The sequence below is a fragment of the Egretta garzetta genome, unplaced genomic scaffold, assembly GCF_000687185.1.
Source record: "Egretta garzetta isolate BGI_Z169 unplaced genomic scaffold, ASM68718v1 scaffold60, whole genome shotgun sequence".
NCBI classification, from domain to species: domain Eukaryota; kingdom Metazoa; phylum Chordata; class Aves; order Pelecaniformes; family Ardeidae; genus Egretta; species Egretta garzetta.
The window spans coordinates 296,759-311,205 of NW_009258269.1; the positions used below are offsets into that span (position 1 = coordinate 296,759).

General features: G+C 37.1%; 1 protein-coding gene across 1 annotated transcript in view; it reads left to right on the plus strand.

Moving 5' to 3' along the window:
• The window catches only part of DOCK2 (dedicator of cytokinesis 2), a 194,826-nt gene extending 182,640 nt beyond the window's left edge, over positions 1-12,186 (plus strand). Inside the window, exons 47-52 of the mRNA XM_035889022.1 lie at positions 2,830-2,967; positions 5,174-5,301; positions 7,021-7,201; positions 8,680-8,800; positions 9,817-9,959; positions 11,410-12,186. Of these exons, the coding sequence (XP_035744915.1) occupies positions 2,830-2,967; positions 5,174-5,301; positions 7,021-7,201; positions 8,680-8,800; positions 9,817-9,959; positions 11,410-11,484 (786 nt within the window). The 3' untranslated portion in view covers positions 11,485-12,186. The remainder of the gene's footprint in view (positions 1-2,829; positions 2,968-5,173; positions 5,302-7,020; positions 7,202-8,679; positions 8,801-9,816; positions 9,960-11,409) is intronic.
• Positions 12,187-14,447: the final 2,261 nt, after the last annotated feature.

Here is a 14,447-nt window from a genome sequence, read left to right on the forward strand (position 1 = left end):
GACAGGCTGGAGAGCTGGGCGGAGAGGAACCTGATGAAGTTCAGTAAGGGGTTGTTCAGCCTGGAGAAGAGAAGGCTCCAGGGAGACCTGATTGTGGCCTTTCAGTACCTGATGGGGTCTTACCAGAAAGATGAGGACAAACTTTTTAGCAGGGCCTGTTGTGATAGGACAAGGGGTAATGATTTTAAACTAAAAGAGGTTAGACTTAGGCTAGATATAAGGAAGACATTTTTCATGATGAGGGTGGTGAAGCACTGGCACAGGTTGCCCAGGGAGGTGGTAGATGCCCCATCCCTGGAAATATTCAAGGTCAGGTTGGATGGGGCTCTGAGCAACCTGCTCTGGTTGATGATGTCCCTGCTTATTGCTGGGGGTTGGACTAAATGGCCTTCAAAGGTCCCTTCCAACCCAAACTATTCTATGTTTCTGTCTCTGTTTTGTAGATGAGAAACAACAAGATTTAACCATTTATGGCCTTGAAATTAATCTTCCTAACAGTTTTAATGGATTTTTTTTGTACTGTTTTCTTAACAGTTTTAAAGTTTCTTCCCATTTCATTTTGATTCATTTCAATTTCATTACTAGAGTCACCAACCTTTACAACTTTCTCCTGTATTGTTGCCCACCACGGATTCTGTTTATGGTTGCTTTCTGACCATCAGAAGTACTCAGTGGACATAGTGGTATCAGGTGACCACAATACCACCTGGCATTAGGAAATAAAGTCGTAATTTATATCTATCCCTGTAAATCCCTCTAAAGAGGACAGACAGATCTGTCTGTAATAGATGGGCATTAATACCTTGTTTTTACAAGTTAAATTGTAATTGAACTTCCATAAAATATGATCAAGTCAATGGGTGGACCAAAGCATACAATATTAATAGTATTTATAGGGTCAGAACACAAAAAGGAAGCATGAAATCTAAGTGGATTTTACAAAAAAGCCCCAAACATTAACGCAAAACAGGTAAAAGTCAGTCATAAAGCAGTTAGAAAAGGTTACTGGCAGACGGGTAACTAAAAATATGTTGCACAAATCTCAAAAATCACCAACTTCAAAGACTGAAGAGTAATGAAGTGTCTTTATATTTTAATAGGAAGCACTACAAAGTTTCTCTTTGTGAATACATTTATTATTAATTAAACAGCATGTCAGAGTGTGCCGTCCATTATCTTTGAAGAGAAGACTTTGTTTTTTTCTTTTTAACTGGATATTATTACACTAGTACAACAGCAGAGATGATAGTAGCAATATAACAGCAAAGGAAAGCATTGTAGGGAAGAGGGGTTACAAAGGTGGTATTACTATCATACTTGTTTCATTGTAAGGTTTTTGTGTTTTGTTTTTTTTTTTTTTTTTAATTTGGTAAGCAAGCCATTCCTTCTGACAAGAGATGGAATTTTTAAGACATTCAAGTGGAAGAGGGTATTTAATTAATGGACAGACCTTTTCCTAACCTTTTTATCAGGTGTTCTCTAAGGGAGTAGTTATCTATTCTCCTCTAAGGGAGTAGGTATCTATATTTGCCGCCCTCCTCCCCCAGTTTAGTTTTTAAAAACTGATGTTATCTACCTCCTTTCAACTCCAGTAGGAAGAATCAGACACCTTACCCCTTTGGTTGTCACTGACCCCAGCCTAAAGGATCAGCAGTAAAAAAGAAAAGCATAGCAGTAAAACTGAACAAAGTCAGCTTGGTTAGTGCAAGCTAACTCTGTTCATGGCTTGAGTTGTTCATTTCTTTATTGAACTTACTGATTTTTTTCTTGAGATGTGGGGAGTACAGAGGAGGTCTGCATTTTTTTTTTTTTTTTTTTTTTTTTTAATTTGGTAAGCAAGCCATTCCTTCTGACAAGAGATGGAATTTTTAAGACATTCAAGTGGAAGAGGGTATTTAATTAATGGACAGACCTTTTCCTAACCTTTTTATCAGGTGTTCTCTAAGGGAGTAGTTATCTATTCTCCTCTAAGGGAGTAGGTATCTATATTTGCCGCCCTCCTCCCCCAGTTTAGTTTTTAAAAACTGATGTTATCTACCTCCTTTCAACTCCAGTAGGAAGAATCAGACACCTTACCCCTTTGGTTGTCACTGACCCCAGCCTAAAGGATCAGCAGTAAAAAAGAAAAGCATAGCAGTAAAACTGAACAAAGTCAGCTTGGTTAGTGCAAGCTAACTCTGTTCATGGCTTGAGTTGTTCATTTCTTTATTGAACTTACTGATTTTTTTCTTGAGATGTGGGGAGTACAGAGGAGGTCTGCAGAGTAAAACTGAGGAGAAAGGAAGAGGTCAGCTTCAGTAACCAGGCATTAACAAACCAAATTGCTGCCGCAATTGTCCAAGTGATCACATGATTAAGCCCCCAGTAGACTGATTTAAACCTTTCCCAGTCACTTAATCCTCCCTTTTGAAAGGGAAGAGTTTGAAACCACCTGCCTGGAATCCACTTGGATGTTTTTTCGTCCCTACCTTCTTTCTTGTAAACTATGGCAGGCACCTTTATAAGCAGCTGGGCTAGTAGTCTAAGAGTTTTTTAGACTCTCACGTGGTGTGTTTAATCTTGTAAGGGATTAAAGTTAAAATACATAGAAGAGAGAAAACAGTCAGTATGAGGCAGCCAACATTCTTAAAAAATTTACTGAGCAAGCCCATTTTTTAAAAGCCTTTTCATCTTATAGTTGCTGCTAAAAGCTGAGATCAACTGACAAATCTACCCACCAGTCACAGTAAGAGTCGTGCAGTTGACTTAGCAGATACTTTAAATGGAGCTAGAGGGGTTGTCAGACCCAGTTTAATGTTCTCACTTTTTTCTTCTTTTTTTCCCTTCAAGATACCTTTCCTTGGGGCTGGAATTAAAATTCATGAAAGAAGAGTTTCTGAAAATCTTCGTCCTTTCCATGACCGTATGGAGGAATGTTTCAAGCATTTAAAAGTTAAAGTGGAAAAACAATATGGAGCCAGAGAATTGGTATTGCTCTCCTTTTAACCTCTCCTGCAATTTCTTTTTACTTCTTCTAAACAAAAGCACGTACTAAGCTTTTGTTGCTTGTGGGTTTTCTTGTGATCTGAAGGTAGTAGGACCTGAGTTTTATAGTCAAAAAGTTGATTCAATTCTCTGACGTATCAAATATTCCTCATTTTGGAAGATTTGAAGTGTTTTATTATGTCTATTAAAATTGCAATTCTTTTTTGCCTTATTAAGGAAGTAAAAGCAAATTCTCATGTTACTCCTCTTTGTAATTTTTCTTAGTGGCTTAGGGCTTTGATCTGCAATTGATGTCTCCCTGTGCTAGCCACTTCCAGCTGTGTTGTGAAGTAAAACCTATCATGTGTATAATAATATAAATATTAGTTGAGACCAAACTGAAACATATGGGAACTGAAGGATAACACGAACTCTCCAGACAATTCTTGACTAAAATAGTCTATCTGAGCTTGTGCAGGCTAGCAAGAATGATGTTGGCTGGTTTTTGTGATTAAGCACCAGTTGCTTTGGAAATTATTATTTTATGTTGTTGCTTTCAGTGCTGATGATTTTATAAGAGGATTTATTTCTTCTGTTACAGGGGGAAAGTAGCAAGTTTCTAACTGAAATTTTGGATGTTGTGCTGTCTTAACCGTCTATATGATGAAAATTCTATATATATTCATCTCAGTATGCTTCTCTTATTTTTAGTCCCATGCCACCATCCTTGCAATAATAAAGGGGCTGTAATCCACAAGTAGCAATCTTGCCTAGTGCTTGAACTAGCAATTAAAAAGCATTTAAAAAAAGCAACCTATTTAAAATTTTGCAAGAGCACAAAATGTACTTTGTGAATGGCACTACTGCCATTTTACCATGTATGACTCCTTCTGGTGGCTGGCCTGAGCTTGTTTATTAAAAGAAAAGAAAAAAAAGTTAAGCAGCTATTGTGTCTTTATCACAAGATTCTGGCCATTCCAAGGATGAGCAGCATGTAAGCTCATTGCATGTAAATGCTACAAAACACTTGAAAATAATTCTTGAAACTATAAATGTTTCCAAGTCTTCTGCTAGACATCACAGTCTTAGTGAGAAATGACATCAGAAGCAAAGTATTTGGGAATTTGGCATATGAAATTACACATGAATTTTTAATATTTTCTGGATAACTAGAAAAAAACCCTGTGCTTTAATATGAAATATTTTTTATAAGTTGTTCATCGCCTGTTTATAGGATAGAAATTGAAGTCAGCTGGACAAGTAGTTTATGGTATGCATGCGCTGGGCAATTCTCAAAAAACCTGCCTCATATCGTGACACTATGGTGAGCTAGCTAGGGGGAGGCATGCTCATCCCAGGAAATACTTGACCAGAAAAAGAGAGAAGAGCTGACCGCACTTTACCATTTTAGATCCCAGAAATCACTTCTGAAGAAAGAAAATGGTTCTAGAATTAGCCAAGAAATGTGATCCTTGTCCCTACCTTATTAAAGAGAGTAACAGGAAAACATTTGGAAATGTCAGATTGTTTCAGTTAACTTTGTACCAGGCTGCAAAGCCTAAATTACCATTAATAAGCTAAATATTTCCAGTATGATAGCTAAATCTTCTTCAAGAAGATTGGGAGTGATACCTCCTTTTTTTTCCTTCCACTGCAGAACATACGAATTTCAAGCTTTGCAGAGAGAGGTGGTGCAGCATATATGGCTTTGTGCGATACGGATACATGATGAGCTGGAGAATCCTCCTGTTCTTCCTGTCTGGCTATTAGGGAAATATTAATTTTGTCCAACGCTTGCAAACATATAATTAAAAAAGGCTAGAGATGGCAGAACCTATTGTACTGGAGACTGAGCATGATTAGTGTCTTGGAGCAAGGACTAACTAAATTTATTTGCCCAAACAATGGCATGCCCCAGATCTAGTCAAAATAAGATCAGCAGACACTGTTTCTCTTAATTTCTTTTTCAAGTGTACAGTTAATTATGTCAATTGTAGTTTATTTATCTACTCCCTATATCATTGAGTTTGAGAGGTCTTAGAGAGCATTCAAACAGAAGAAACAATCACAGTAATTAATGGTAGCAAATAACTTCTTTCGTGCCAAATGTTAAAACAACTGTGCTATCTTCAAGACCTAGTGAAAAGGGATGAAATGGGGCTCACACAAAGTTGTTTGATAGAAAATGTTTTCCTTTTCCATCCTGTAGCCAGATTTTGATGACAAGAGAGTAGGACGGCCAAGATCAATGCTGAGATCCTATCGCCAGTTATCAGTTATTTCACTGACTTCCATGAATTCAGACTGCAGTACTCCAAACAAAATTGCTTCAGAAAGGTTGGTTATGAATGCAATGCAAATTTTCTTTCAGTCTGTTTTTTAACTAGTTTTATGGGGTGAAACTAAAAGATGAAAAAAAACAGCATTCAATGATAAAGACCACTAGCAGTCTCTTCAGACTATACTAAAATTATTTTTAACTGTAGCTGTCACTTCTTCTAAGCTACAGTATTTCAACCTTAATAGACAAAATATACTCAGCTGCCACTGAAAAAAGTAGAATTTCATTTTTAGTATTTTAAAATTTAAATTACATTAAAAAAAATAGATTGGGGATTTTGCAAATTTCTCTTTAAACAGCTTTTAATATAATTAGCATGTGTTTTCTGGTAAAAAATGGAGAGGAAGAGGACAACCTTTATAAACTTACAAGTAAGGAGGTGGAACATTTCAGTAAAGCCTGGAATAATGTAATATGCTTTGCCTAATATGCTTTCTTAACTGGGAAACATAAAGACTTCTAAGTTTAAGAGAACAGTTATAGGTGTATTGATTTGCTTTTTCATCAACAAATTGTTTTGATCGCTTTATAAATTATCCTCTGGGCACACAGAACTTCTTCCCAAACAAGGTACTTATAAAATTGGTCTTGATGAGCAGTGTTTGATTGTGATTTTTTTTTTTTAAACATCTGATCTCTTTTTTTGAATAGTTCACTTTTTTTAAAAATAAAAAGTCCAAAGGTGTATGACCCTAACTTGGAAATGTTTCTTTTTGACACCCCTCTATTCTTGCATGTTTGACTGCCAGTTCATTGTTTAACGCTACTTACTTAAATTTTTTTAGTTGTCTAACAAAGATATGTAGTATCACATGGTATGAGATGCCCCAGGCTGCTCTTCCTGCCCATCAGCTTCCACTCAAGAAGGGTGTAGCGCACAAACACGATTTGTGTCATATCTGCCAGGTCCATGTCTCAAATAAAGCAGGACACCTCTTGTGGAAGCAGACAACTACACTTAAGCAGCTGAATCATGCACCTATTTTTAATTCTTATGATGCTAATTTGTTTCTAGGAAGCACAGGTCAACAAATTCACCATGTTACTTGATTTGTCCATTTTAATGTTGTAAAATAAGTTCAGCCGTATGTTCAAGAGGCTAATTACATCAGCAGGGAAGGGAGTAAAGCCACCACCAATTTCATGTTTGGTTTTGGTTTGGTTTTTTTCTTTTCCTTAAAAATAGCCCAATTTTTAAACTATAAAAATTAGAAGAAGAGGGAGGGTTTTTTTTTTTATCACTGGGTATGTGTGTTGTTGTCCAATACGGTAAAATAAGTAGGAGGATGCATTTAAAACATGACAATAAATAGTAATACTCTGTTCCACTGTTTTCAGTAACCAAAATAGCACGTCTTGCTTTCAGCACCATCATCACTGTACATAAACTCACCATATGAGCACCGACTCTGTTTAGATTAGGAGTTCTTAAGCAAATGCACAAATCTTTAAATAGGGATTTGCACTCATGTAAATATTTTACATTCTTTGCAACATTTTAAGATGACATCATACCTCCTGAAGGCATCTTATTTCTATCTACAGTTGCCAGCTGAAGCACATCACATACTTTTTGCCAACAATTTGCAAGGCTGCATAGAAAGTCAAAGGAAAGGATGACCTGCATTTATATTTCATGGGGAAATGACATCAGAATACCACTGGCTTTTAAAATGTCACTCAGCAACTTACACTTTTTTCTTTTGCTCCTACAGCTTTGATCTGGAAGCCGTGCTACCAAAGCAAGTAAAAGCAGAATCAGAGGAGACTGCTCTGCAAATGAATCCTCACCCTGAAGTAAAGATGAGAAGATCCAAAAAAAGAACAAAAAGAAGCAGTGTGGTGTTTGCTGATGAGAAGACAGCACCTGATATTTCTATCTCTGACACAAAATGTGTATGTTACTGATTTAGAGTAGTATTTTATAAACCATAAAAAGAGGACATTGCTGCTTTGCTTAGGAAAAGAAAAATAGATCAGATAGAATGTCACAAAGGGAAATATGCAGGATGCAGAGATGATCTGTCCTGCCATGAATGAAACCTGCAAGATGCTGAGGAGGAAACAAATCAGTGGAAAAATCAGAAATCTCTACTTGCTTATGGTGACAGATAATATAGCCCTGAACTTGCAAATTCTGAAGCTTGATTAGTTTAAAATGGAGTACTATATTGGGAGGGTTAAGCTAGTGTTCCTGCGGAGAGGCAATTGACTGTGCTGACATTTTGTGGCAGCTCCTTGCAGTCAGGGCTATTTCAAAAGTGATGAGCCCTGTACGTTTTGTACCTTGTTATGGAACATGCAGCTGTTAGGAAATTGCAAGATTGCAAACAGTGTTCCTTAAATGGTGCCAGGCTGAAGTTTGGAAGCACTGGCACCTCTCGCTCCATAGATCATCTGAGTGCTTTTATTGCTCTGCTAGATCATTGGAATGACTTACATAACGTAAAGTGTGCTTTTTTTTTTTTTTTTTTTTGGTAGTTTAATTCTCAGGAAACTTTTCTTCTTTTAGTATAAAAAAAACTTTTAAAAATTGTAAGATATCCTCTTGGTACACAAGCCCTATCTAAATTAAAATGTCAGGCAATAAAACAGATTGTTGAATTATATGGAGAGAGCATAAGTCATGTGATCAAAAATTTTTGGAGGAATCATCAAAAGCAAAGTGAATTCAATAGAAAGCCAAGATTCTTTTGGGAAACAAGGAGAAACTTACGGAGGGCTGTCTTACACTACAGGTCCTCATACAAAAGAGAGATACAACGCACAGTCATGCTCTGAGAAGCATTAATATAGAAAAACAAATAAAACCTTTGTCTTTTGATTAAATTAGGTAACATGTACACCTAATTGTGGGAATCTCACTACATACTGAGTTACAGGATTTTCTCTTGCTTCAGAAAAAAGCCTCACAGCAGCCAAGCTGGCCACGTTAATGCAATAGGGAAAAGTGCTTTCAAAACTTCATTTTACTTTGCAGATCACAGTCATAGCTGGCTGATTGTATTATTCCAGAGATAGGGTAGGAATACCATCCTACAGTTCCCAGATTACAGAATCTCTTCTAGCTAGCTTTTTTAGAGTAATATTTTAATATGTAGAAAGAGAAGTATTTTCCGAACTATAAATTATCTGTAAAATTGTTACATGTTTTTAGCTAGTGTAAATACTATATGTGGACCCAATTCTACTCCTTCTAGTTATTTTTATTGTCTTCTCAGCAAACAATCCCATGAAGAACTCAGGTTAGGCATGATAGTTTATTAATTATTTTCTTTTATGCTTTTTACAAAATACCGGTTTGCTTAGATCTTTATTGCTCATATCTCAGTTCATCACTAATGGCATTATGGGTTTTTTTTTTTATTAAACAGCTGTCAAGGAAATATGAGTTCATGAGTGACACCAACCTCTCAGAACATGTAGTGGCACCTCAGAAAACTTCTGTCCTCAAGCAGATGAGTTCTGTCAGTCGTTCTATGCCAACTATCCCAGGTAAGCTGCTTACAGAAAGATGGGAGTTCTGCACCTCTTTATTGCTATGTTAGGAAAACACAGCAATAAAGGCTTTGCTCCAAGCAGAGCAGGTAGCACTCTCTATGTGGCTCCGTGCCTCTGAGACAAAGATTACAATTTAAGTGTGTATTGTGCATGTGAGGCTGGGCTGCTACTACTGCTTGATAACACTGGGCTGCCTAGTGCTAACATGCACTAAAAGTGTTACTTCTGGACCTCTGAACTTTGCTTCCTTGTATAGTGTGAGTATTCCCCCTGCCTTGAAAGAGGCAAGGTTTATTCACCTTCCTTGCTTTGTAGAGTCTCATTTAGCAGAAGCAAGGGCTTCTGCACTCTGCCCTCACAGCTGGGGGCAGCATTTGAAACAGGAAGAAATGCTCTATACTTTGCTTTGCCAGATGAATAGCCCCAGAGGTTGCCCCAAAGTAGGGCTTCAGCTTCTGCTTTTCATGTTAGAGAGGAATCTCAAGCATCCCTCACAGAAAGAGGAAAAGGAAGCAAGATAACTGCCCGCTGGAAGGACCGACAGTTCAGTGTAACTGAAGGTGGAACTTATTTCTACGTCAGGGTGTGCTGAGAGAATGTGCCCTGTTTCGATATCCTTTACCCCCTAATTCTTCCACAGCAGATCCAGTTTCTCAGCCTGGAGTTCATGTATCCCTCTCATTGCCCCTGCCTTTGCAGATGCCTGTAACAGACATTTAGCACAACACAACAGGCCATCATGGCCTGCTTCTTTTTCATGTATTTAACTGGTTTTTTTCTTCATGGACCAGATTGGCTCTTTTTTTTTTTTCCCCCCCACTATTCAGATTCAGTGTAATGAAGTTTGTTGCTTCCCCATTACTTATTTTTGTATTCTGAGGATACAGTTAGATTAAAAATGTCTCACTCCTAGTAATTGAAGTAGTTCATTATTTTGAGTTCTGCCTTATCTTACACTGACTCTCCTTTTTTGGTTTTGTTTCGTGCAACCAATATGTTTCTATTCTAAGGATTAACTCTGTCCATCACCCCTGTGGCACCAGATGAAACAATTGCATCACATAGGTTGAGTCAACCAGTGTTTCCTTCCACTTCAGATGGTGACAAGAAAACCTTCAAAAAAAAGAAAGTGAACCAATTATTTAAAACAATGGTAAGTTCCCCCCAGAAAGGGGAAAAAAAGAAAGTGCTACCTCTTCAAAAATTCAGTGCTCTGAAAATTAAGTAATTTTAAAATACCATAAGGTCATTCTTACTACTTTTTTTTTTTTCTTACTTCTGTCATCAGAGAGGGGAGTGGAAGCTCTATGGGGAAGCAAAAAGTTGCTTCTGGCTGTGCTTTCCGGAGTACGAGTGTGCACCTTAGTGTGTGTTTAAAGGGAGGCTCAGTTGTGCAGTTCTGCATCTGCACCACAAGAGGTCTCGTGTGACCTAGTGATTTTCTCTCATTTGCTTTATATATAACATTTATTAGTAAAAGAGGAAAGCAATTATTTGTTGTTCAATTTAATACATTGGGCAGTTAGCACTAGCATCAGAGTAAGGTAAGTATATGCAGGATGGCAAAACATGCCCAGCGTGAGTCAGTTTCTGATGTCAAAGATGCTTATTTCAAAGTAGAAACTGGCTTGCACTGGAGTTATTAATGTTCCTTAACACAGGTTGCATTCCTTTAAAGTAGAAAACCTTTCACTGATTTCTGTGGAAATTTCACAAAATTAAAACTATTGAATTTCATGTAGTGTTTAAAAGAAAAAAATGTATGTTCAGTGCAGATATTAAGATTCAAAAGTTTTAAAGTTTTCCTATTTTTTCAGGTAGTGGGAAGGTGACATTTAAGGCAGATGCCGGTAGCTATCAATATACATACTGCCATAAGCATTCTGTAACACATGTAATATTTTATATGGCAGCCCTGCTGATCTTTCAAAGCAAAGGTTGATTTTATGGTTTGGAGTTTTTTTTGTGGTTTGGTTTTTTTTTTTTTTTTTGGTTTGGTTTTTTTTTTTTCCTTTCTGGTTAATAGGCTTCATTTTCATCCATTAGTTTCTGCAGTCTTTTAAAAAATAGAGATAGTGCCTTCAGGGACCAGAGAGCAGAATTTAGGAAAATCTGCATTTAGATATGTTCATAATAATATTTTTCTGGTAGGAATAAGAATAACCTATTAATTTGAAGTCTGTAGGATTTCATTTATGTCCAATTTATCACATACTTGTTCTTTTCAGACCCAGGAGTAACAGCTTTTCAGCATGATCTCATCCACTCATATTTAAACCTAAATAGCATATAAAATAAGGAGGACAAAATGTCATTTTTTACAAGTCTGAAAAAGGACTGAATAAAGCTAAAAATCCATTTGTATAGTGCTTCACAGCATGACTGGAATCATGTGGACATGTTTAAATACATATTTATGGTTTTGCATGATAAAGAAATGAATTTAAAATATCCAAGGTTTGGTTAATGTTTTTTTGTTTTTTTTTTTTCTCTAGGCACAGCTCAAGGCCACAAGCTAGTAATTATTGTATTATAGATAATATTCCTGAATCCAATACAGCAGTCATTTTAACATACGGCACTTTGTTACTCTTTTTTTGCAGCGCATTTCCAAAGTTCTAGAAGATGGAAAGCAGTCTGTGGAGCACCATTTCAAATCTTCATCTACAGATCTGTAATTCATTCCATTACAAGACCACCTCTCAACTGAGAATAATTATATATACATATATATCCTATTTTAGAGCACCATCTACTCTAAAGAAAGGCACTGATAACATAGATGGCCAATAGAGAATATGAACAACAATATTCACAGGCTCTAAGTTACTTGCAATACAGATACAGGAATAACATTTGAAGAAAATACTACAGGATGTGCCCGTCAGGGTATGGAACAGAAGTTTATTGAGCCTCTGGTCGTACAGGTCAGAGGGCATTGCGTGTTCATTGGTGACAAAACTTCTTCCTGGGAAGAAAGAGGTATTAAAAGGCCATCTGCAATGTTTACTCTATAATGTAAGTCAGATCCTGTTCTTTTCAAAGAGCACAGAAGTTATCATTTTGTGTAGCTTGTATAGACACACTCCAGCTATCTTTAAACTATTGCTGGCAGTGTAGTCAAGGCAACAGATGGCTCAGCACAAAATAGCCACTGACAATTTACTCTGTGGCTGTGGCTGGATTTACAGACCTCAGATCCCTCTGCTGCTCCCACCACACTGCTCTGTATCCTCAGTCTTTCTCAGGGTGATGTCCATGACTGTGACACCATATGCCTGAGTTATTTTCAGAACAGTGGCTATTACGTCGAAAAGGTGTACAAAAGGTTATTTACAAATGTACAAATTGATATCACATCCAGCAGTATGATAAACAAAAGCTGCATTTTCTGCTGTTCATCAATAAAATGTTAAAAATTTATTTGCCTTGAACCTTTTTCCCTGAAATCTCTTGCGATCATTATATGTAAGGTAATAGTTTCTTACTGACAGCAAATGGAATTCTACAAGTCCAAGTCTTCTGCTTTTCAAATTGATTTTCTGTGTCTCTCCAACTCATGAGCTAGGGTTGGAAGATAATGGCTTATTGGTATGAAGCTAGGCAGCACTGCAGGTCAGCATCTCGTATTTGGTTTGGTTTTTTTTATAACCTGTCAGTTCTTTCTAAAGGCAAGTATGTTATCCAAATATCAATGTTTCTAAAAGACAAATAATTTATTTCCTTCACTCAGCCCCTTATGTTTCAGACACCCACATAGGTTTATATTCATTAAATAAAATGTGACCATGCATATAGTGTTGTGGATGGGAGAGATTGGCCTTGTTGCTGTATATATGGATATGGGAAAGACTAAGGGGTTAAAATTATGCCTTGCTTAGTGGTTGAATCAATGGAAAGACATCTTCAGCTTGTTCTAAGCCTAACTATTTCTATAAACACTTTTTGTTCAGCATGAATAGTTTATTTAATGAATTTAGACTCTCTTTGCAAGTTGTCAGTGTGAAGCTGTTTTCTACAGAAGTAATTAGCAATTGTTTTCTGCGAGAAGTTTGAAATACTTACCACTGGAACTAGTACTGTGCCAAGAATTTGGCAATTCTTTTTTCAGTAGAATAACCAGAGACAGCAATACAAATTTACCACTGGAACTAGTACTGTGCCAAGAAATACTTTTCAGTAGAATAACCAGAGACAGCAATACAAAATGGGTCCATTTTTAACACTAACTACAGTGTTTGTTGGCATGGATACTGATAGACTTTTTGTTTCATTTGCTTTTCACAGCAAATGATACTGCTTCTGAGGGAGAACAGAGGAATAACAAGGCTTTTCTAGGAAAAACCCCCTCAGTTTAATAGAGTAGGTTATCTGTGAGTGGGAGAAAGTGAAAAGTTGAGAAGTGCATGTTTTACATCTTGCTAACCTGGGAAAAGAAGAGGGAGGGTACCCAGGTTGTCCTTCAATATTATTTGCAGATACACTGAAGAAATATTGATATCATAAAATGAAAAGTATTTTAAAAGAAAAGGCTTCCTTCTACTGGGAACAAGTAAGAAAAAGATGATTTAGCAACTGTTTATTCTTTGTAAAGATACCTGTTAAAAATTATCTTTTGCTTGTTGTATCTTGCAGCTATGTTTTCATGTGAGAGTGGAATAAAAGAGTTTTAGCTCAAGCTGTTATTATAAATTAAAGTACTGTGATTCAAAATAAAAAAAGTACAAAGAATGGAAGGGAAGCACAGAAACAAATACCTGGAAGGCACGAGCACAGTGTCCAAAGGAAGTTTGGTGTTGCGTGTTTAGCTCGTGGTTCAAGATTCATGCTTGTGTTTCTCTCCGGGTTTAGTATAATTTTTGATGAAGTTTAGATTTGCACTCAATTTACCAAATATCAGCAAAACTCGTTAGTTGTTCTGCATCACAGATTGTCCTCCTTGACAGCCCAGTTTTGAATCTGTTTCAAGCCTGAAATCATGTACATCAGCTCTGAGCAGAAAAGAAAAATTAACTAAGAAAAAATAACTTCCAAGAACAGGGCATATGTGGAACTGGAATTTTAAGAATGTTTGGACAACAAGCTCCAGCCGTTAACAAGTTTCCAGAAGCTGTGGATACTGACATTTAGTCCAAATAAACAACACGGCAAGAAGCACAAATGATGCCCTGGGATAATAAAGTGTAAGTATGGCAGTCTGGCAACTTCTGTTTAAAAATATGAATCAGCACTGATTATTGTCATTTGTCACAAGTTAAACAGGCCTTTAGTTCGGGTATGCAGAGGAAGATCTACTCAGGCGGCACAGAGCCTATGTGTTTGATATTCTTTGAGGTGAAGCACAGAGGGCAGAAATTTACTCCAGGATAGGGTCTGGCTTTGGCCTGGGAATTAATGAAGTAGGGGTAGCTTAACCTGTAATTTGTACAGCCCTACCCCCTCTCACCATGCGAGGTCAGAAAAGCATTTCTGGACGCAACGATGCTTTCATGTGCTTTCTGTATCAGAGTTTATTTCGCTCCCCTCAGACATTTCAGGCAGTCTGGACAGCAGCCATCTGGCTTTCTGGATTGAATGGCACTAAGGTAAAGATTGGGTAGTGTGAGTCTGTAGTCGATGTTCAGTGTGGGGTAGGAAAGAG